This window comes from Acinonyx jubatus, chromosome E1, assembly GCF_027475565.1.
Source record: "Acinonyx jubatus isolate Ajub_Pintada_27869175 chromosome E1, VMU_Ajub_asm_v1.0, whole genome shotgun sequence".
Lineage (NCBI taxonomy): Eukaryota > Metazoa > Chordata > Mammalia > Carnivora > Felidae > Acinonyx > Acinonyx jubatus.
The window spans coordinates 19,037,510-19,060,121 of record NC_069397.1 but is presented as its reverse complement, the minus strand read 5'-3'; the positions used below and the strand labels follow the sequence as shown (position 1 = coordinate 19,060,121).

Here is a 22,612-nt window from a genome sequence, read left to right as displayed (position 1 = left end):
GGGGGGGGGGGGGGGGGGGGGGGGGGGGGGGAGGGGTGGCGGTTGGGCAGAGCTCCTTCTGAATATGAGCAGAAGGGCCAGTTTGGGCCCAGGCCTGGAGCCTGGATGCCCAGCAAACCCCATTTGTTTTGCCATCGGGGAGGGCTGCTGCGTAACCTTGAAAGAGCTTCTGGTTCCCAGGGTGGGGGGCGAGGTGGGCAGGGGGAGGGGGAGGGGCAGAGGAGAAAAAAGGAAAGCACATCCCTACCTCACTCTAGACATCAACATTAATTCCATGGATCAAAGCTGTAAATATAAAGACCGAATACACAAAATAAAGATAAGATAGACTAATTCCACGGTCTTGGGCAGGAAAGCCTTTCTAAGCACCACACCAAAAGCCAAAGCCATAACGGAAGAGATTGATGAGTTGGCTATAAAAGAATTATAAACTTGCTGTCATAAACAAAGTTAAAAACAAATGACAAGCTGAAAAAATATTTGTAATGTATGTCAAAAAATGTAACATACCTGGGGCGCCTGGGTGGCTCAGTCGGTTGAGCATCCGACTCTCGGTTTCAGCTCAGGTCATGGTCTCACGTTTCCTGAGTTCCAGCCCGACATGGGGCTCTAAGCTGACAGCACGGAGCCTGCTTGGGTTTCTCTCTCCCTCTCTTTCTGCCTCACCCCCCTTGTGCTGTCTCTGTCTCTCTCAAAATAAGTAAATAAAGGGGCGCCTGGGTGGCGCAGTTGGTTAAGCGCCCGACTTCAGCCAGGTCACGATCTCGCGGTCCGTGGGTTCGAGCCCCGCGTCGGGCTCTGGGCTGATGGCTCGGAGCCTGGAGCCTGCTTCCGATTCTGTGTCTCCCTCTCTCTCTGCCCCTCCCCCGTTCATGCTCTGTCTCTCTCTGTCCCAAAAATAAATAAACGTTGAAAAAAAAAATTAAAAAAAAATAAGTAAATAAACTTAAAAAAAAGAAAAAGAGGGGCACCTGGATGGCTCAGTCGGTTAAGCGTCCGACTTCACCTCAGGTCACGATCTCATGATTTGTGGGTCTGAGCCCCATGTCGGGCTCTGGGCTGACAGCTCAGAGCCTGGATCCTATTTCCAATTCTGTGTCTCCCTCTCTCTCTGTCCCTCCCCTGCTTGCTCTCTCTCTCTCTCACAAATAAATAAATAAAGAAAGAAAGAAATAAATAAATAAATTAAAAAAATTTAAAAAAATAGAAAAAGAAAAAGAAAAGAAAATTTAATATTTCTAGTTTTTCTAAATCAATGAATATTAATACATCCAAAGAAACTAGGGTGAAGAATGTGGGCAGGCAGTTAATGAGCAAAGGACTCCTAATGACCAATAAATGTAATTTAAGAAGTTCAACCGTATTTCATTTTATTTATTTTTTAAGCAATCACTATGCTCATCGCAGGGTTTGCGATCCTGAGATCAAGAGTCACATGTTCTACTGACTGAGCCAGCCAGGCGCCCCAAGTTCAACCATATTTAATTCAAAAGAGCAATCCTAATTTTTTCAGCCTCTCAAATTAAAAAGATTTGAGAAATCCTTTAACACCCCGTACCAAAAGGGTACAATCCTGATGGGAGAGTAAATGAGACATCTTCTGGAAAGGAATTTGGTGGTTGTATTAGAAATTTTAAGATGTGCATCCTTTTGATAAAATAGTTTCCACTTAGCAGGATTTATCCAAAAGGTTGGCAAACTTTTTCTGTAAAGGGCAGATAGGAAATAGTGTAGGCTTTGCGGTAGCCACCCAACTCTGCCACTGTAATGTGAAAGCAGACACAGGCAAGAGGTGAGCAAACAGGGATGAATGTGTTCCAATAAAACTTTATTTATAAAAACAGGCAGCTATGTTTGGCCCACAGGAACTGTAGGATGCCAACCTCAGACTTACTCTAAAGCAATGATTGCTGTCATGGGGAACCACTTAGCTACAAGAATGATGGTTACACTGCTTTTGTTAACCCCCCAAATTCCATTAATATATATGTACATATATGCTAACAATGAGGAACTGGTTAAAAAAAAATGTGGTTGTCTTCTTGTGACGAAATAATAAGTTGCTATTTAAATTTATACAGAGTCGGGGCACCTGGGTGGCTCTGTCTGTTAAGCATCCAACTTCAGCTCAGGTCATGATCTCACGGTTCATGGATTTGAGCCCCGTGTCGGGCTCTGTGCTGACAGCTCGGAGCCTGGTGCTTGCTTCAGATTCTGTGTCTCCCATTCTTTCTGTCCCTCCCCCACTTGGGCTTGTGGGCTCCTCTCTCTCTCTCTCAAAAATAAATAAACATTTAAAAAATTAAAAAAAAAATAAATTCATGCAGGAAAGTCATATAGCTACATGAGTATATCGAGCGAAGGTTAGAAAATAGCATATAAGTGAGATACTAGAGCTAATAAGGGGGTTTAGTAAGGTTGTCATGACAAGATCAACACCCCAAATCAAAAGCTATCCTATACAACAGACACAACCAATTAGGAAATGTCGCAGCAAAAGGATTCTACACATAACAGCAATAGGGACTCGAAAATATAGTCACCCTACGAAGAAACACACAGAATCTATTTGAGAAATAAAACTATTCTGAAGTCCTGGCGTAAAAGAAAGCCAGAATAAATGAAGAGATATATTATGTTCCTGGATGAGAGAATTCAATATTGTAAAGAAGCCAATTCCCTTCATGTGATGTATAAATTTCAAACAAAATCTCTAGCAGGATTTTTAACAGGTTTTGGCAAAAAAGAATATTCTCAAAGAGAAAATACGTGAGCATAACAAAAAAATGTTTTTAAATAAAGAAGGATGAAGGAGACTGCCTCTATAGATATCAAACTATAAAGCGAGAGTAGCTGAACTGGTTTTGGCTTAGAAATAGATAGACAAATAGATCAATATAACAGACCAGAGTCCAGAAGGAAATCTGTGTTTATAAGGAAATTTAGCATACGAGAAAGGGGTGAAATTTCAAATGAGTGGGGAAAGAGAGACTATCCGATAGTAGGAGCTTGAACAGCTGGCAACATTTTGAAAATAATGATGCCGGATGACTATACCCTTATCAAAAGCAAAAATAGTCTGCAGGTGGGTCAAAGAGCTAAGCATAAACACGTTTTGTCTAAAAGTATTGGAAAAAAAATATATAGGGGGATACGTTTATAGCTTTGAGATAAAGAAGGCATGACATGTGAATGGCATAAAAGGACTGGTAATGATCACGTAAGAATTTTAAAATTCTGTGCAATAAAAGACACCAAACCCAAGATTAAAGTACAAGCAAAATGCATAAAGATTGACAGAATATATTTAGATGTCTTATAAATCAATAAGGGAAAGACAAACAACCCAAAGGAAAATGAGCAAAGACTATGAACTCCCCAAAGAAGAAATCCAAAGGGCCAGTGAACAGGACACATGGTCTACCTCACTAGTAGATAAATGGCAATGCAAAGAAAGCAAGGGGGAGTCTCCCTCCATCAGGCTGGTGAGCGGAGAAGGGAAGGGAGGAGTGGAGGGGAGACTGGCAGGTAGGTGGAGACCTTCCAGGGTTGGCAAAGGGGTGAGGAAATGGACACTCTCACATACGGTCAGATGATACATCACTACTGCCTTTTTAGAAGAAAAATTTGGACGCATTTCTTAAAAAAAAAGAAATAAATGTTGGTGCCTGGCTGGCTTGGTCAGTAGAACAAAGGGGTTCTTGATCTTGGGGTGGTTAGTTTGAGCTCCATGTTGGGGGTAGAGCCTATTTAAAGAGAGAGAGAGAGAAAGAGAGAGAGAGAGGGCGAAAGTGCCATTTAGCCAAAAAATAAAAAATAAATAGGGTCTGCACACTCTTTGATACAGCAATTCCATTTTTAGATTTCTAATCCTAGAAATACTTACAGAACATTCTATGCAGCATGAATACGGGTGTGCTGGATATGGAGACAGGGTCAGCTTGAGTCCTGTCACCACAGGGTGAAAATGGTGTCACTATGGAGGGGACTTGGAGCCACCCTGGAGGCTGAGGTTAAGGCCCAGGGCCTCAACGAAGTTCAGGGCAGGTCCTCCTCCAGGCTGGAGCAGAGGGAACCAGGGGAGGCTTCCTGGAGGAAGCGTAAGTCTTAATGCTGAGCAGAAGTTAGCCCAGGGACAGCGGGTGGGAGGACATCCCTGGAGAAAGACAAAACTTATACAAAGTCTGGGACGCAAGAGAGAACTCAGCCTTTTCATAGAATGAGGAAGAGTTGGCTGTCACCGATTTCGGGGTGGCGAGGCTGGAGGAGGAGGTGGGACTTGGTTTTATCCCTTTGGTGATGAGGGGTCCCAGAAGGGAGTGAGAGAGCAGCCCCTTAGGGAAGATCCTGAGGCACCGGGCTAAGGGTCTAGAAAGGCTGGGGATGGTGAAGAGAGCTGTAGGCAGCAGGGGGAGAAGGACAAGGCAACAAGCGGGGATCAGGGGACTCGAGGCCGGCTGGACGTGGGGGCGGCAGCAATGATTTTCCGGCCTGGGGGTTGGCTGGCTGGTGACATCATTCACTGAGATGGCAGTTTCACAGGAGAAGCAGGTGGCTTGATGCCCTATTCATTTTATGGGGTTCCCTATTCATTGGCCCACGAAGGAGAATGACCAAGGGCCCCGGATCTCCCAGCATTTGTGGGGTCAGCTTCCACGGCACCACCCCCTTGCCTCTTGGGCCCGCAGTGGGGCTCTCCACACCTGCCCATGCCCTCTCCCCACGGAGACCCCTGTGCTATATAGATGGAGGGCTGTAAAGAAAAGAGGACAAGGGCCAGCCCACTGAGCGGGCCAGCCTTGGGAGGGATTCCCAGGGTGCTTCCTAAGTGTCCCTAACCCAGGGACACTCATCCATGGACACCAGGGACACCCAGCATCCCCTGACCAAATTCACATCCCCCCTGCACTGGGAAACTCGCTCAACCATTGGGTTTACTAAGGCCTCAGGGACGCTTTTGGATGCCCCAGTGTCGCAGGCTCTGAGGACACAGTTAGGGTGACATTCGGTAAGTTCCAGAACTGATGCAGCACAGGTGGCACCCACCCAGGAGGGACTCACATGGCCCAGAAGTCTGCACAGCAGGCTGGGAGCCATGGCGGTGACAGCCAGTGGCCAGAGTTTCATGTGCGGGGTGCCTATGGCCACCAGCAACACTAAAGTGTCTCACCATTTTAACGATGGCCCTCATCAAGTGGTGATGTCACAGGTCCCCACCCCAGGGTGTCCCATCAGCGTGTCATCCCTACGTGGTCCCCAAACCACCCTTATGCTTTCGTCTCCGGCAGCACTTTGGAAGCCTGAGTGACCAGGCTGTTGTCAGTCTCAAGCTGACCCCTAGGGGACAGCTGGGACACAGCAGGGTGCTGAGGGCCTGGTCCACCGGATTAAGACCTGCCCAGGCTGGCGCCCTCTGCTCCCCCGACCTGAGGAGCTGTGGGCCTTTAGCCGAAGGGAGCCCAGAGCCGCACATTAGAGGAGGCTGAGCCAGGAAGTGGATTCATACACGTCACGGGGACCCGGGGCCTTCTGGCCTTCACAGCCTGTCCCTGCAGGAGCCCACAGGCCCAGCAGGCTGGACTTTGACCTGTTCCCCCCTGCCTCCCACCTCCCAGCACTCAGGAGTCCATGGTAAGGAACAGACCCTGGGTCAACCGAGCTGCCCCACTGGATGCTCCAGAACAAGGCTGAGCAGTGTGTGCAGTGATCAGTCTCCACCTCCCCAGGGTCCCGCCGAACCGAGCCACCTGAAAGAGCCAGACCCACATGCAGGGCATGAAGCGATCCCCCCGGAGGGGCTTAAACACAGGGGAATAAAAACACATACGCAGGCAAGGTCCTGAGAGAGAGAAAATGAGGGGTACTGGGGCTGCTGAGGTTCGACTGGCATGTGCTTCTCGCTTTTCTCTAACCTCTTTTTATTCTGGAAAATAGTGTTGTTTAAAAGCAGAGCATCCTCCTGGAGCCCAGGGCGTCCGTGTCTGTTTCCCACCTTTTCTTCTGGAAGCGTGGACGGCCACGCATGGGGGCCAGGCGAGCAGCCCGTGGCTGCGGGGATAGGGCCTCCCGGGTGACCCTGGTGGGGAGCCTGGCCGCGGCTACCCCCTGCCCCCCAGCTCCTCGTGGGCAGGCCTCCATTTTGACAGGCTACTGAAACACCAGTGTCCGAGGGTAAAGCTGATGAGCACCACGTTCTCGTGCTGACCTCCACGACGCGGCACGGGAGGAAGGCAGCTCTCAGGTACTCGCTAATAAGAAAATTCGTATTTCCTCAGGTCCTTTAGACCTGCGTGCCCAGCCCCGTTTACAGCTGAGGAAACTGAGGCGCAGAGGGATTGAGAGCGGCTTGTCCGGTGTGCATATCCAGTCAGTGGCCCAAGTGGGGTGTGGACCCAGTCCTGGGTGACCCCACAGCCTTCCTCCTCACCTGGCTTCCTGCTCAGCTCTCCACGAGGGGTCCACCCCAAAACCCTGGGGACGCTCTGTGTTTGTCCCACATGGGGAGTCCTCTGCCCTGATCCTGGCCCACATCCCATTAGCTGGGCTCAAATACATATTCACCCCACATCCACTGGGCCTGTCAAGGCAGGCCTGGAGCCCAGCTCTCTGCACTCATCCCTGGGGGGCCCTCATTTTGGGCACAGCACCCTGGAGGCCAGCCACCTGGCTTCTGTGTTGGGGGCCCTGGCCCCGCACCCCGTGCCTGGCTCTGGCTTCTGCCGCCTTTGAGCGTTGGCTTCTCCAATATCATTCTGCTGGCCTCCCTCAGCAGTACAGCCCTCTGTGTGGACTCCCGCTCATCCAGTCCCAATCCTGACCCCACCACCTGGCCTAAGTGACCTCTGGGGTCTTGGATCTCCTTCAGCTATGGAAAATACTTCTGTTTGGGGGAGTTCACCAACCAGAGGCGGAGAGAAGGTATTGGAGCTGGCCTGGATGACAAACCGAGCGAATCGTCCTCCAGCCCTGGGGTGTCTCAGCCAGAAGGGCCCTTGGAGCCTGTCAATATACGCATCTTAAACTGTGTCTGTCTGTAGGGTGTAGCCACAAGTGTTTGGAACGAGAGTTCCGAAGCTTTCTAACAAACACACCGCTGGGCACGGATAAAGGAAAACAGCCATGAGGGCTGTGGCGTGTGCCCCACCTCGGGCACAGAGTTCCTCAGGCCCTCAGGACTTCCTGAGTGACGGGAGTGCCTTTAGTCACGCATAGGGAACCCCTTCCCGACATGGCTGCGTTCCTGCCGAGGAGGTGACACCGGGAGGCCCCTAGAGAGGCTCGGGATGGGTCTGGCCACCAGAAAGACCCAAGTGTGATTAGAAGGTGGGAACACCCGGCTCGCCCATCCCCCCATCCCAGGCTGCACGTCAGGTTTTCGAAGTTCCAAGAGTTTCCGATTGCTGAACGCACACATGTGCGGGGAAGCCGGTGGGTCTGGGGACGGCATGCGATCGCCTCACCGACCCCCGGCCCCCGGCCCCCGGCCCCCGGCCCCCGTCACGCTTTGCCTTTGCACCTGTCCCATTAGGCTCTTCCTGAGTCGTGTCCTTTGTAATAAACTGATGGTCGCCAGTACGGTGTGTCCCTGGGTTCTGTGACTTGTTTCGGTGAATTACTGAACCCGAGGGGGGGTGTGGGGACCGCAGCCAGCACAAGTGCAGGCAGCCTGGGCACCCCATCTGTAGCTGCCCCACGGTGGGGCAGGCTCGTGGGACTGCGTCCGTGACCCTTGGGGTCTGCACTAACTCTGGAACGGAACGGAACCGCTAGATGCCTGCTTGGCGTTGGAAAACTGGCGGACCGAGGACCCGGTGGGGCTTGTTGTTTGGGAAAAACCACACAGGAACCAGTTGGCTCCGTGGGTTAAGGGCAGAGGAGAAAAGAAAAACAAAATGCAGTCCTGCCTGGTGTTGACCTCAAGTCTGTCGTTTCCCCTGTTTGACTCAGTTGCTCCCTGGAACCAGAGAGGGGGAGCCAAGTGCTTCGTGAGGACCCCCCAGTCCCTACCCTCTTTGCCGTGGCTCGCAAGGGGCCTGGCTGCTCAGGTTCCAAAAACTATTTCTTGACTTTGAAGCCAACGTGTCCTCGAAAGGGGAGGCCCTGGGGCATCCCAGACACCAACAGGGTGGAGCGGAAGCAAAAAGATCATAAAGGCCAAGGCAGCGCCTCGGGAGGCTCCTCCACCCGCTCACGGGAGGCCTCGGGCCTCCCCCTTCTTACCTGCTCCGCACAGTCTGGGATCTCGGGCGTGCAGGGCAGCGTCCCTGCGCTCTCCACGGACAGCACATCTTTCAGCAGCTCCTCGCACCCTGCGGACGGACAGACAGCGCAGGGTCAGAACCTCAGCAGCTTTGCTTCTGATCCACGGGCCTAGGGCAGGAAGGGCTGTGGGGGGCAGGTGGCCCAAGTGTCCAAGAGCCCAGCTGATCCTTCAAAGGCAGAGATGGCACACCAAGCCCTGGAGAGGCTGGTCCTGGGCTCTGCCGGTGGAGCTGAGACGCACTGACCCCAACAGAGAACACACAACAGAGAGACTCCCAAATGCAGAGGGCAGGCCAGGGGCAAAGAGAAATCAAGGAGGCCTCTCTGGAGGAAGGGACACGAGACAGTACTCCCTGCCCCGTTCACAGACACTCCAAATGCACACACTCCCCTGCGGTCGAGGCCTTCGACGGCCCTGTAAACTCCAGGACATCTAGGACAGGGTCACCCTCAGCATGGCTCCGCGTCCTGCAGACTGCGTCACACAGATGGCCTCCTTCCGTGGTTCCTGAGCAAATGCCCCCATATCTTTTCAGACAAAGGAGGTCAAACCCACAAAGCACCTGGCGTGGGCACATGACAGGCCCAGTCAATGGCGGTCCTACAGTCCACGCTGCGGAAGGCTTTGTGGGGGCCGCGTGCAGCCCCTCCCAACCTCTCAGCTCACTTCCTGTCAGCCCTCACCTCCAAGGAAGTGATTCCTGCTTCCTTCCCACCCTCCCAGAGCCGCAGGTGCCCCACAGAAAAAGGTTCATCCTGACAGGAAAACATGGCTTCCTTCACAGATGGCAGGAAAGTCTTGCAGGCCTGTGTTCTCTTCAGAGCCAGCAGGGAGGCTTGAACAAGTCTGCCTGCCCGGTGGCCCAAGCCGCTTTCTCCAGACAAGCAGTTTAGTGGTAAGAGTGGCCATGAGTGGCCTCTGATCCTTGGAGGTGCCTCACAATGGCCTTCGAATTGGGAAAAGAGAGGGACTGTATTTTGCTCCTTCAAGGAGGGGAGCGGGGAAGAGAGGAAGAGACTGAGGAGTCCCAAGGAAGAGAGAGGGGAGGAAACAAAGAGAACAGGAGAGAAGGAGGAAGATGGGCATCCACTGTGCCCCGGGGTCTGCCCACAGCTGTTCTAGTTTTCAGACTGCAAGTCCTGTGTCCTGGGAAACTGCCCGGGAGCTGGGTCATCCTGGAGGGAGGTGACCCGGAGGAGGACTCAAGGAGGAGAAAGGAAAGCAATCAGAAAACCTTTCTCTACAGGACAGATGATGGGCAGGGAGGAAATGACTGTCCCGTGGGCATGGGGTGAGCCTGATCCTTCTCCTCAGTCCCCAGGGGAGGAATCCCAGCTGAGACCCAAGTCAGGCCAGCTTCTGCAGCTGGACGGGATCCTGAGAGACCCCTAGGACCCAAAGGTCTCACCTTTCATGGCGAACACCCCTCGGCAAAAGTCCTTGAAGTTGATTCTCCCGAGGTCGTTGGGATCCAAATATTTGACAAGTTTTTCCACCTGTGAGAAGGAAGGAGGGACAGATGTGAGGTCTCCAGAGACGCCCCATGGGGTTCACGGAGCTGGGGTGAGGGTGGCTGGGGAGGCTGGAATGGAGGGAGGGCTTGTCACCTGAGCCAAGGGGATTAGATGTCCCTTCCTAGGCCTCCACCCCTCACCCTGGATCAGCGCCAACCCCCCGACGGCAGCCGGGCCACTTGATTCTCTTGAGGTCCACAGACAGCACCAGGAGCCTTCCAACGAAGACTGGCACATGGAGAGTGAATGCTCTGATTTTTTTTTTTTAACTTAATGGTTTCTTTCCTACAAAAATCATACAAGCTCGCTGCAGAAACTCCGGAAAAGAGAATGAATCAAACCCTGCCGTTTCCCACTTTTTTTCCCCTTTAAAACACATAGTTTGGGTGCAGCTGGGTGGCTCAGCCAGTGAAGTGCCTGACTTTGGCTCAATCATGATCTCATGGTTCGTGAGTTCAAACCCTGAGTTGGGCTCCCTTCTGACAATACAGAGCCTGCTTGGGATTCTCTCTCTCTCAATTTCTCTCTCTCTCTGCCCCTCCTCCACTCTCAAAATAAATAAATTTAAAGAAAAAACACATGGTTTGAACCACTTTTTGGGTTTTTTTTTTTTGTAGTTCTGAGAGACCCTTGGCCAAATTCCCTTTTGTCCACAAGGAGGAAATAATTATGTCACATTTGTATACATTCTTGGAAAATTTTAAATTACAGATCAAATAAGATTTAAGGCAAAACCAATTACGGTCAAGACAGTGGCTGCATTTGCAGCACTTTGTAGGAGGGGGAAGGTACCAAGGGGGTTTCTGTTTATTGGTCTGGATGCTGGCCACACAGTGAAAACCCACTGAGCTGTCTGCTTGTGGCCGGCACACTTTTCTGTTCTGTTTGTACTTTATACTTCCATAAAAAATGTTTAAAAAACAAAGTCTGTTAATAAGGGTTTTTTTTGTTTTTTTTTTTTTTAGCCCAAACGACTCAGCCATTCCTGACGTTTGGAAGGTTCTCTCCTGCTTAACAGTTTAATCAGAAACCCTTTTGTGGGGCACCTAGGTGGCTCAGTCGGTTAAGCGTCCGACTTCAGCCAGGTCACGATCTCGCGGTCCGTGAGTTCGAGCCCTGCATCGGGCTCTGTGCTGACAGTTCAGAGCCTGGAGCCTGTTTCGGATTCTGTGTCTCCCTCTCTCTGCCCCTCCCCTGTTCATGCTCTGTCTCTCTCTGTCTCAAAAATAAATAAACGTTAAAAAAAAATTAAAAAAAAAAAAAGAAACCCTTTCGTGCTTCCCTGTGGTACCACCCATGTTGTTAGTGGTTATAAGATATGCTGCATGGTGGATACACCCTAATTGACTTAACGACCCCTAATGGTTGGGCATTTTCGTTATTTCCTGCTTTTTGTCATTACAATTCATCTTTGGGGGTTTCTATAGCTGTGTGATGACCAGTTAGGCCCTGGCCCTGCAGATCCTTGACTTCCTCATCGCCTTCTCCCCCATCCCACCTCAGCGGGCGAGGCCCTGAGCCACCCCAGCCACACCGAGGACTTGCCCCTCTTCCAATGTCACTCACTCGAACACCCCACTCCCTGGCCGCGTCCTCCCTCCCTTTCTGCAGCATTACGGGGGCTGCTCCCTCTCACCCGCATGCAATCCATACCCAAATGCCATACCCTAAAGCCACTTTCTTCTTTCCACACCACCCATGGAGTCCCACGGGTCACAGCCATTATCATCTCCCTTCCTGGCTGCCGAAGTTTCCTGATTCATCTACTCTCTCCCGCTCATCCTCCACTCCGACTGGATTCTGTCACCTCCTCCCCTGGTAAAAACCTTCCAGTGATTGTCCACTACCCGTAGGATAAAATCGAAACTCTGTAACGTGGTCTACAAGGCCCTATATCATCTGGCCCCTCCAGCCCCATCTCCTCCCACTCTTTCCATCCCTCACTGCATTCCAGCCACACTGGCTTTCAGTCAGCTCCTTAAGCAAACCACTCTTTCCTGACTCGGGGCCTTTGCACATGCTGTATGTCGTCTCAAATGCTTGTCCTCCCTTCATTCATCACCTGATTTGATTCATCCTTCGGGTCACTGTTTGTACCTTTATCAAATGTCTCCCCCTGAGACAAACCTCTCCTGACCACTCCCATCTAATTAGGGTCCACCTTCTAGTAGCCTGTAGCACCCTATACTTTTCCTTCAAACAACTTACTGCAATTTGTAATTATATTTTATGCGATAATTTTATTACTTTGTGTCTTCCCCTCTAGGAAATAAGCTCCCTAAGGGCACGGGTCATGTCTGTTTCGATCACGGCTGCATACACGGTAGCTCCCACCATGACTGGCATATACTAGAAGCTTCACACACATTTGTTGCATAACCGAATATGAATGGTTCTATGAGTCATCTAAATTTTATTTATTTATTTATTTATTTATTTATTATTATTTTTTTAACATTTATTTTTGAGACAGAGAGAGACAGAGCAAGACAGAGCATGAACGGGGGAGGGGCAGAGAGAGAGGGAGACACAGAATCTGAGACAGGCTCCAGGCTCCGAGCTGTCAGCACAGAGCCTGACGCGGGGCTCGAACTCACGGACCGCGAGATCATGACCCGAGCCGAAGTCGGCCGCCTAACCGACTGAGCGACCCAGGCGCCCCGAGTCATCTAAATTTTAAAGGCTTTTGGCAACAGTTGCCAAATTGTTCTCTGTAAAGACGTCTTAATTTAGTGTTCAGCCAGAGCAAGTGACTTCCCACTCGAGAGCTCCGAGTACATTTCCTTAGTTTTTGGCAATGGCCAACTTCGTAAGAACTCTCTTTTCTAATTAATTAGCGCCAGGCTCCACCCACCCGCACCCCTCCCCCTCCCCCACCCCCACCCATAGTTCCAGCAACTGAAAGTCAGCTTCTTGAGATTTCTTCTGGAAGCCTGCTTCTAAATCAGCCTGTTACTTAGTGGCAGTCCCTCCCTCCCCTCAGCGCACACGCAAACCTTCATTCACTCACTGGGCGCTTCCTACAAGCTGGGCACCCTGCTGGGGGCCTCAGGCAAGCGCACACGCGGTCACACACACACACACACACACACACACACACACACACGCATGCGCACACACTGCCACACTCTCGTCAGGCACCTTCCCTCTCTTCCCAGTGATCACCCTCGGTGTCTAAAGCACAGTGGGGCAAAGAGGAGCTCTTTGTTTAGACTCCTTTCGGGCTGGGTTGCGGGCAGGCTCCATCAAAGCACTCTGGAAACCCTAGAACACAGCATGCAGGCAAGGGGTTACTCTTAGCGGCGGTATTGTAAACGCCCGTGGCCCACACCACTCACCGCAGGCTCCAAAGCCCAAGCCATGGTGGGGATTCATCCGTCCATTAAGGACTGTGTTTCTTGCATGCCCATGGGACGTGTTTCCAGTGGTGGCCGCTGCGGCGGGAGTCTGAAGGCCTGGTCGCTGCCAGCGGCCTGGCCTCATGGGGACGCGCCCAGCTGGCTTTGGAGATGAGCGGTGAGCGAGCAGCGGGCATCTCTCCTCCCTCCCTGAGCTTGGTGGCCCTGCACTTGTACCTCTATTCCAGCTGACTCTGCTTTTTGCACTCGGGCGTCAGTCTGGGGGTGACGGGTGGGCAGGGCCTATACATGGTCTGTCCGGGACCCCCTCAACCTGGGTACCTCTCAGGATGTTGGAATTCCAGTGATGGAAGAAGGTGGCTTCCTGCCAGCTCCCATCCCGGCCAGAGCGTCCTCAGCATTGCAGCTGTCCCCTTCCCTCACTGCAAGGACAGCCTGACTATCGGGCAGGGGCGTGGCTTCTGGGGATCCCAATGCCCAGTGTCACCTGCACCCACCACCCTGGCCAGGATCCCGCCGCCTCCCCTCCTGCCCCTCTCCCCACTGGCATCGTGGGGACTCTGTGAACACTGGGGCTGGGCTGGGACATTCGGTACCTCCCAGCCTCCCCGCACTCACCCCCACAATCCTCTCCAAGGTCAGGAGCTATGCCTCAATTATCTCCGATGCAGTCAAGGGTGGATCGTCACTGACTGTTGAATGGCCGACGCAGAGCCCCAGTCTCAGGTCCACCTGAGAAGCAACAGGCTGTGCACTCGGATTCCAAGTGTCCGTCGCCCCCTGGGACTGGGAGACATTGGTGGGGCCAGGCTGTCCAGCCCCCCTGACCCCCACCGCCTCCAGGGAAAGCCGGCCTGGAGCGGAGGTGCGGGGCTGCTTGATGACAGGCAGACAGATGAGGTCCTGAGGGCCACCGCAAAGTCCCTGAACACCCCTGAGCTATGGCGTAGGAGACTCCCACAGGGCTCATCAAAGAGCAGAGACCCTGGAGAGTGTGTGCCACGGGCCGTACGGCCCTTTAGAAAGCAAATGCGACCACTGTAAATTATTATAACAAAACTGCCAACTATATTAACACCACAACTGGAGGCTCAAGGACCTTCTAAATAAACAGTGGCAGGGCTCATGCAGAGAGGTATTAGTAATTCCTGCTGGGTTCATGGAGGGCTTGCCATCAACTGTAGCAACTCTGTGCTCAGCTGTGTGCCAAACTCTGGCCCGACTTGCTCTCATCTCTGACCCTCACAACCTTAACGGCTACAATCACAGCCTCCCATTCTACAGTTGAGGAGACTGACAGGAGAGGTTAGACGTTTAGACAGTCACCGTGGCAGTAACCCTTCCTTGAACCCAGGTCCTGCTGGCCCCAGACGATCAGCTTCTGCGGTCTACTGGTTTCCTGCGTATCAGGGCCCTTACCTGCTGCGGCTGGGGACCCGTCACCTTGATCACCAAGAGTCTCAACCCTCCTGGAACTAGACCACATTTTACCAATGTACCCCTGGGCCAGGGAGGGGGGGCATTCATCTGACCCAGCCCTTTATTTTATAGGCAGGGAAGCCAAGTCCCAGTCAGGGGAAGGACTTGCTCAAGGTCACACAGCAAGTACAGCAAATAACCACCCACGTGTGGTCTTTGCGGTGAAGCGGGGCCACAGGCACTGCCCCCGCCCCGTGCGACGTGCACACCATCCACGGCCAGGCTGCCCTGGGCTGCCTCTCGGCTTCTAGTCGGAAGAGAAGGGCATCCTGGGCCCGTCAGGGCCTGCAGGGGCAGCTGCTCTCACTGAACCACACACGGCTGGGCCATGAGCTGGCTGCCAGAGACACTGCTTGTTCACTGGCAGTAAAATATTGATCTTTCCATTTTGGGGCCACTCAATTACCAGGCTTCCCCTTCTATTTCTGTTGCCTTTCTCTTTGGGCTGATTTTCCATTCATTCATTCCCCCCGGGTCACATCTCTTCTGGCTCCGACCAGACGATGTTTAAAACCTCATTGCCGCCGCCGTCTGATTGATCACCAGCCAGATGCTCTCTGAGCCTGTGCCCAGCCGCCCCCGCCTCCCTAATTTCCAGATCTGCCAGCCAGACGGGCTCAAGCAAGCCATTTGCCTCTCGGAGGCCTCAGCTGCCTCATCTGAACCAGGGAAATAAACCGGCAGTCAGCTGGTGAGATGCCTAGTAAGTATTAGCAATTACTATTACTAATGAAGCAAATGCCTGGTGACTCTTCCTTTATGCCAGACTCTGAGCACTCTGTTCATATGGATTTACTGAATCCTTACAACCCGCTCAGAAGCAGAGACTATTATTGTTCCCATTATACAGGTGAGAACACTGAGGCTCAGAAAGGCTGAGTCACGCAGCTGGTAAGAGGCAGAGTTGAGACCTGAACATAGGCAGTTTGGCTCCAAAGTTCATGTTCTTTGCCAATAATTATTATTATTTCTACTAATAGAAACTGCTATTATTATTATTGTCATCACAAGTTTGGGGGCTCTGACCAGAGAGTGAATAAATTTGTCTTCTGCTCTCTTTTCACCTAGGAAAACGGTGATGGGTACAGGGAACCTTTACTTAAGAACTGGGATTTTTTTTAATGTTTATTTTTGAGAGAGAGACACACACACAGAGCGTGAGCTGGGGGAAGGGTAGAGAGAGGGGGAGGCACAGAATCTGAAGCAGGCTCCAGGCTCTGAGCTCTCAGCACAGAGCCCGACGCAGGGCTCGAACTCACAAACCGTGAGATCATGACCTGAGCCGAAGTCGGGAGCTGCTTAACTGACTAAGCCACCCAGGCCCAAGAATGTGAATATTTAAAGGGAAAAGTGTCACATGAAACGTTGCGTTGCTAAAGCACGCCTCCAACTAGTAGTCCCAGATGCGGCCTGGAGACAGAGTTAAATTTTTAAAATTAAATGCCAAGATTAAAAACCGAGGAAGCCTTCTGGTTTTGGTTAAGATGGAGCCAGGACACTCCACTCTATCACTTCCACTGGTTATGGCTGGAAACGCTGGACAGGTTACAGAAAGCAACTATAGGAAGAATCTGAAAAGCAAATACTAGCAGGCAAATTAGGAGGGAAATTAAAACTTGAAGGAAAAACAACCACAAAAAAACAAAGAAACAAAAAGCTTGAAGAGGGATATGGCAGTAAGCTACGGATTTATTTTTCCTTTGTGTACTTTGCAGCCTAGAGTCGGGCGGCCCAAACCCTGGAATTGCACAGCAGGTGTGAACAGGGAGAGCTCCATAAGAAATGCTCCCCGTTTAATGAGAGGCCAGGCAAAGGGGGTCCTTTGGGGACAGAGAGAGTAGAAGAAATGCTGTGGTTTTTGTTTTTTTTTTTAATTTTTGTTTTTAACGTTTATTTCTTTTTGAGACAGAGAGAGACAGAGCATGAACGGGGGAGGGGCAGAGAGAGAGGGAGACACAGAATCGGAGACAGGCCCCAGGCTCCGAGCTGTCAGCACAGAGCCCGACGCGGGGCTCGAACTCACGGACCGCGAGATCGTGACCTGAGCCGAAGTCGGTGGTTCAACCGACTGAGCCACCCAGGGGCCCCAATGCTGTGGTTTTTTTAAAAAAAATCCCTCTCCCTGCCCTACCCCAAGGCAAGACCCTGTCTCAAAGTTGGGGTTCACAGCAGCAACGGCCGCCAGGCAGGCGCCTAAAACCCAGAGAGAAGAAAAATCTGTGTCCGTGGAATGAGAACCTAGGGAAAGGGGTCCCTGTGGTCAAAGTGTGTGGAGGAAATTCCTGTGATTCATTTCTTTTTCCTCTTACCACTTCATCCCAGAGGCAGACCAGTCATGGGAGGTATGAAACTACAGAGGGAGGCCAAAGCCTCAGATTTCTTGCCTTGTTTTTTTAATGTTTATTTTTGAGGAGGGAGGAGGGGCAGAGATAGAGACAGACAGAGGATCGGAAGTGGGTTCTGCGCTGACAGCGGAGAGCCTGATCCGGGGCTGGAACCCACGAACCGTGATATCATGACCTAAGCTGAAGTTGGGCACTTAACCCACTGAGCCACCCAGCCACCCCAAGCCTCAGATTCCTAACCAAAGGACCAGGAAAAGGGACCTGTGAGAGTGGGAGGGGTGTGATCACAGAAAGGAAAGAGCTCAAGCAGAGGATCCCATAAAGTTGTGTTTGAAGTCCTACACCCACTCCTGAGCTACACATACAAGGAACTAACTAATAGCATACCAAAGGCTTTGAGAACTGAACTGCAGTGTAGACAGTGAACAGTCTGGCCCCAGGCGAATACACACTTGAAGTGGATCCAAATAGTATTTCAAAGGCTTTGAAAACTGAACTGACATTGGAACTATACATAGCTCAGGAGGCAGGTTGGGATCTGCGACTTCAACCTAACTGGGTTGATTTCCTGATTTATTTGTTTACTTTTCATTTATTTACTTATTTAAAGTTCACTTATTTTAATCTCTACACCCAACATGGACTTCAAACTCACAACCCCAAGATCAAGAGTTGCATGTTCTGACCGAGCCAGCCAGGCACCCCTTGATTTCCTGATTTAAAACAAACAAAACCCCCCAAGTTGATACATTTTGGTGTATTTTAACAGGGCTCAAAGTCTCATAATATAATATTTAAAACTTGTCCAGGACACAAGTGAAAATTACTTGACATGTAAAACAAACAAACAGGAAAAGCCCAATAATGGACAAGGGAAAAGACAGTCAGTAAATACCAGCCCCTGTGCTGTCAATGCAGAGCCTGACTTGGGGCTCAATCTAATGAACTGTGAGATCATGACCTGAGCTGAAATCAAGAGTCGGATGCTTAACCGACTGAGCCACCCAGGCATCCCTAGAAGACAAAGACCTTAAAGCAGTTAACCATGTTCCATGAAGGAAAGGTGAACACTCTTGAAGCAAATGGGAAAATAGAAATTCTCAGCAGAAAAGTAGGAGCTATAAGAAAGAATTGAATGGAAATTTTAGAATGGAAAAATACAGCAACTCAAATATTAAAAATTTATCGGGTGGGATCAATAGCAGAATGGAGATGAGAGAAAAAAATGGTTAGTGACCTTGAAGACAGAATGATAGAAATTATCTAATCTGGACAAGGAAAGTGACCAAAGAAGAACATTACATAAAAGAGTCAACTGACTAAGGAGACGTAACAATCCTAAATGTGCACGCACCTAACAACAGAGCTTAAAAACACATGAAACAAAAGCTAATAGAATGGAAAGGAGAAATAGACAAATTGACAATTATCATTGGAGACCTTAATGCTTTATTCCAGGGATCGATAAAGTTACTTAGGTGGGAAAACAACAAGGATATAAAAGACGTGGACAACACTATTGACGAGCTTAACCTATAAGTTGATATAGAACTTGGGGCACCTGGGTGGCTCAGTCGATTGAGCGTCCAACTTCGGCTCAGGTCATGATCTCATGGTCTGTGAGTTCGAGCCCCGTGTCTGGCTCTGTGCTGACAGCTCAGAGCCTGGAGCCTGCTTCAGATTCTGTGCCTCCCTCTCTCTCTGCCCCTCCCCTGTTCATGCTCTGTCTCTCTATGTCTCAAAAATAAATACACATTAAAAAAATAAACAAATTGACATAGAACTCATTCTCAGTAATAAAAGAATGTACTTTCTTTCATGTGCTCACAGAACATTCATCAAGATAGATTATACCTTAGGATAGATTATATCCATTAAACAAAACTTAACAGATTTAAAAGAACTGAGGGGCGCCTGGGTGGCGCAGTCGGTTAAGCGTCCGACTTCAGCCAGGTCATGATCTCGCGGTCCGTGAGTTCGAGCCCCGCGTCGGGCTCTGTGCTGACAGCTCAGAGCCTGGAACCTGTTTCCGATTCTGTGTCTCCCTCTCTCTCTGCCCCTCCCCCGTTCATGCTCTGTCTCTCTCTGTCCCAAAAATAAATAAAACGTTGAAAAAGAAAAAGAAATAAACGTTAAAAAAAATTTTAAAAGAACTGAAATCATACAAATCATATGGTCTGACCGTAATGGAATTAAACTAAAAATCAACAACAGAAAGACATCTAAAATCTTCCCAAATGTTGGAAATTCAAATGACATGTCAAAATAATCCATGAGTCAAAGAGCAAATCTCAAAGGAAGTTAAAAATGTTGGACACCATCGAAATAAAAATAAAACATAAAATTCAAACACCAAGCAAGAAGAAAGAAAGAAATTATGAAGAGCAGAAATTTAAAAACTGAAAAACATTAAAACAGCAGAGAAAATCAGTGAAACCAAAATCTGGTTCTTTCAAAAGATTAAATTGATGTATCTCTAGCCAAACTGACAAAACTAGGGAGAGAAGATACAGATCACAAACCAGTCTTACAGACTTAAAAGGTTAATAGGTACAGAGGACTTTAAGGGCAGTGAAATACTCCATGTGATAGTATAATGAGGGACATAAGTTATTATATATTTGTGCAAATCTGTAGAATATATGACACCAAGAGTGAAGCCTAATGTAAACTATGGACATTGGGTGATTATAATGTATCAATGTAGGTTCACCATTGATTAAAAAAAAATACCATTCTAGTGAGCGAACTTGACAATGGGGAGAGGCTACACATAGATGGGGGCAGGGAGCGTTTGAGAAATCTTGTACCTCCTTCTCAATTTTGCCATAAACTTGAAACTGCTTTAAAAGAAGGTCTTTTTTGGGATGCCTGGGTGGGTCAGTTGGTTAAGCATCTGATTCTTGATTTCAGTGGCTAAGTGTTCATCTCTTGATTTCGGCTCAGGTCATGATCTCACCATTTGCGAGTTTGAGCCCCATCTTGGGCTCTGTGTTGACATGACAGAACCTGCTTGGGATTCTGTCTCCCTCTCTCTCTGTCCCTCCCCTGTTTGCTTTCTATCCCTCTCTCAAAATAAATAAAAATAAACTTTAAAAAAATAAAAGAGGGACACCTGGGTGGCGCTGTCGGTTGAGTGTCCGACATCGGTTCGGGTTATTATCTTGCGGTTTGTGGGTTCAAGCCTCGCTTCGGGCTCTGTGCTGATGGCTTGGAGCCTGGAGCCTGCTTCGGATTCTGTGGCTCCTCCTCTCTCTGCCCCTCCCCTGCTCATGCTCTGTCTCTCTCTGTCTCTCAATAATAAATAAACATTAACATTTTTAAAAAATAAATAGATAAATAAATAAATAAATAAATAGATAGATAAATAAAATAAAAGAAGCTCTTTTTTAAAAAGGTTAAGGGACCACCATGAACATTGCTGTACACATAATTTCTACAACTTAGATAAAATGGCTCAATGCTTTGAAAGACACAAACTGTCAAAATTCACATAAGAAGAAAGAGGTCATTTGTGTATGCCATAACTACGAAAGAAATTAATTTCATAGTTTAAATCTTTCCAAAAAAAAGAAAGCTTCAAGCCAAATAATTTCACCAAACATTTAAGAAAGTATACATAAATTCTACACAATCTCTTCCAGAAAACAGAAGAGGAGGGGGCACTTCTCAACTCATCTAACGAGGCCAGCATCACCCTGATACTAAAAGCAGACAAAACCAGCACAGGTTTCCCCCCACCCTCCAAAAGTAGAGCATTCCTATGATTAGCTGACATGCTGTCCAGAAGCAGTGATTACCGTTAATTTATACCGAAATTTTTTTGTGCATTCCCAGACCTAAACTATAATCTCTCTTAGGCTTTTATGATACCTTAGGACACATCTTCCCAACAAATGCATGAAATAAATCAAGATAAAGCATGGGTGCTCAAAGACACAGTTCAAAGTTCCGGCAGCTGGTGCTGAGATGCTGAGTGTAGTTCCTAGGAATAGAGCTTGGTGGGGCCCTTCTTGCTGCCTGGGGAGCACGCAGCCTCTGTGACAGTTCGCTGCAAATACACTGAAAGTGATTTTCACTTTTTGCCTTTTCTCTTAGAAGTGGAACTCCTCTTTGGACTTCTTTCAGTTAGCAAAAGCAGGTACTAATATAGGTCTTTCTTTTTAAATTTTATTTATTTTGAGACGGGCGGGGAGAGAGAGAGTATGAGCATGGGAAGGGCAGAGAGCAAGAGAGAGAGAGAGGGAGAGAGAATCCAAAGCAGGTTCTGCGCAGTCAGCTCAGAGCCCGATGCAGGCCTAGAACTCATGAACGGTGAGATCATGACCTGAGCCGAAATCGAGAGTTGGACACTTAACTGACTGAGCCACTCAGGTGCTCCTAAATGTAGGTCTTTTGTAAAAGTGAAGTGGTGTAATGTGAACTTTTGAATAACGGGGGATAACTGGATAAGAAAAGAACACCAATATCCCTCATGAGCATAGATGCAATGATCCTAAACAAAATATTAGACAACAAATACATATGTATGTGTGTGTATGTATAAATATATATACATATATGTATGTATGTGTATTTATGAATAATATAACACAGCCAAGAACATGTGGGGTTTAGCCACCAAGGCTGGTACAACATTTGAAAATCCACTGATGTTATCTGAACATGAGTAAAGAAAAAAACAACCCCACAGTTTAGAGGGAATATACTTCAACATAATAAAGGGCATATAATGAAAAAACCCACAGCTAACATCAATGGTGAAAAATGAGAGCTTCTCCTCTAAGATCAGGAACAAGACAAGGATGTCCACTCTTACCACTTTTATTCAACATAGTACTGGAAGTCCTAGCCACAGCAATCAGACAAGAAAAAGAAAGAAAAGGCATCTGATATTGGTAAAGAAGTTAAACTGTCACTATTTGCATATGACATGATACTATGCATAAAAAACCCTAAAGGCTCCACCACACACACACGAAAACCTGTTAGAACTAACAAATGAAGGGGAGCCTGGGTAGCTCAGTCGGTTGAGCGTCTGACTTTGGCTCAGGTCATGATGTCACGGTTCGTGAGTTCGAGCCCCGTGTCGGGCTCTGTGCTGACAGCTCAGAGCCTGGAGCCTGCTTCAGATTCTGTGTCTCCCTCTCTCTCTGCCCCTCCCCTGCTCATGCTCTGTCTCTCTCTGTCTCAAAAATAAATAAAACATTTTTAAAAATTAAAAAAAAAAGAACAAATGAATTCAGAAAGGTTGAGACTACAAAATTAACACCTAGAAATCAGTTGCATTTTTATACGCTAATAATGAAGTAGCAGAAAGAGAAATTAAGAAGTAATTCCAGGGGCGCCTGGATGGCTCAGTCGGTTGAGCGACCGACTTCGGCTCAGGTCATGATCTCACGGCTCGTGGGTTCGAGCCCCGCGTCGGGCTCTGTGCTGACAGCTCAGAGCCTGGAACCTGCTTCGGATTCTGTGTCTCCCTCTCTCTCTGCCCCTAACCCACTTGCATTCCATCTCTGTCTCTCTCAAAAATAAATAAACGTTAAAAAAAAAATTAAAAAAAAAAAAAGAAGTAATTCCATTTACAATTGCACCAAAAAGAATAAAATACCTAGGAAAAAACTTAACCAAGGAGGTGAAAGACCCGTACTT

At 49.0% G+C, this 22,612-nt stretch overlaps 1 protein-coding gene across 1 annotated transcript in view; it reads right to left on the bottom strand.

Annotated features, from left to right (window-relative positions):
* Nucleotides 1-22,612, bottom strand: part of RAB11FIP4 (RAB11 family interacting protein 4) — a 123,280-nt gene that overhangs the window by 71,938 nt on the left and 28,730 nt on the right. The window contains exons 2-3 of the mRNA XM_053212825.1: nucleotides 9,672-9,759; nucleotides 8,221-8,309 (exon numbers count right to left, since the gene is read on the bottom strand). Of these exons, the coding sequence (XP_053068800.1) occupies nucleotides 8,221-8,309; nucleotides 9,672-9,759 (177 nt within the window). The remainder of the gene's footprint in view (nucleotides 1-8,220; nucleotides 8,310-9,671; nucleotides 9,760-22,612) is intronic.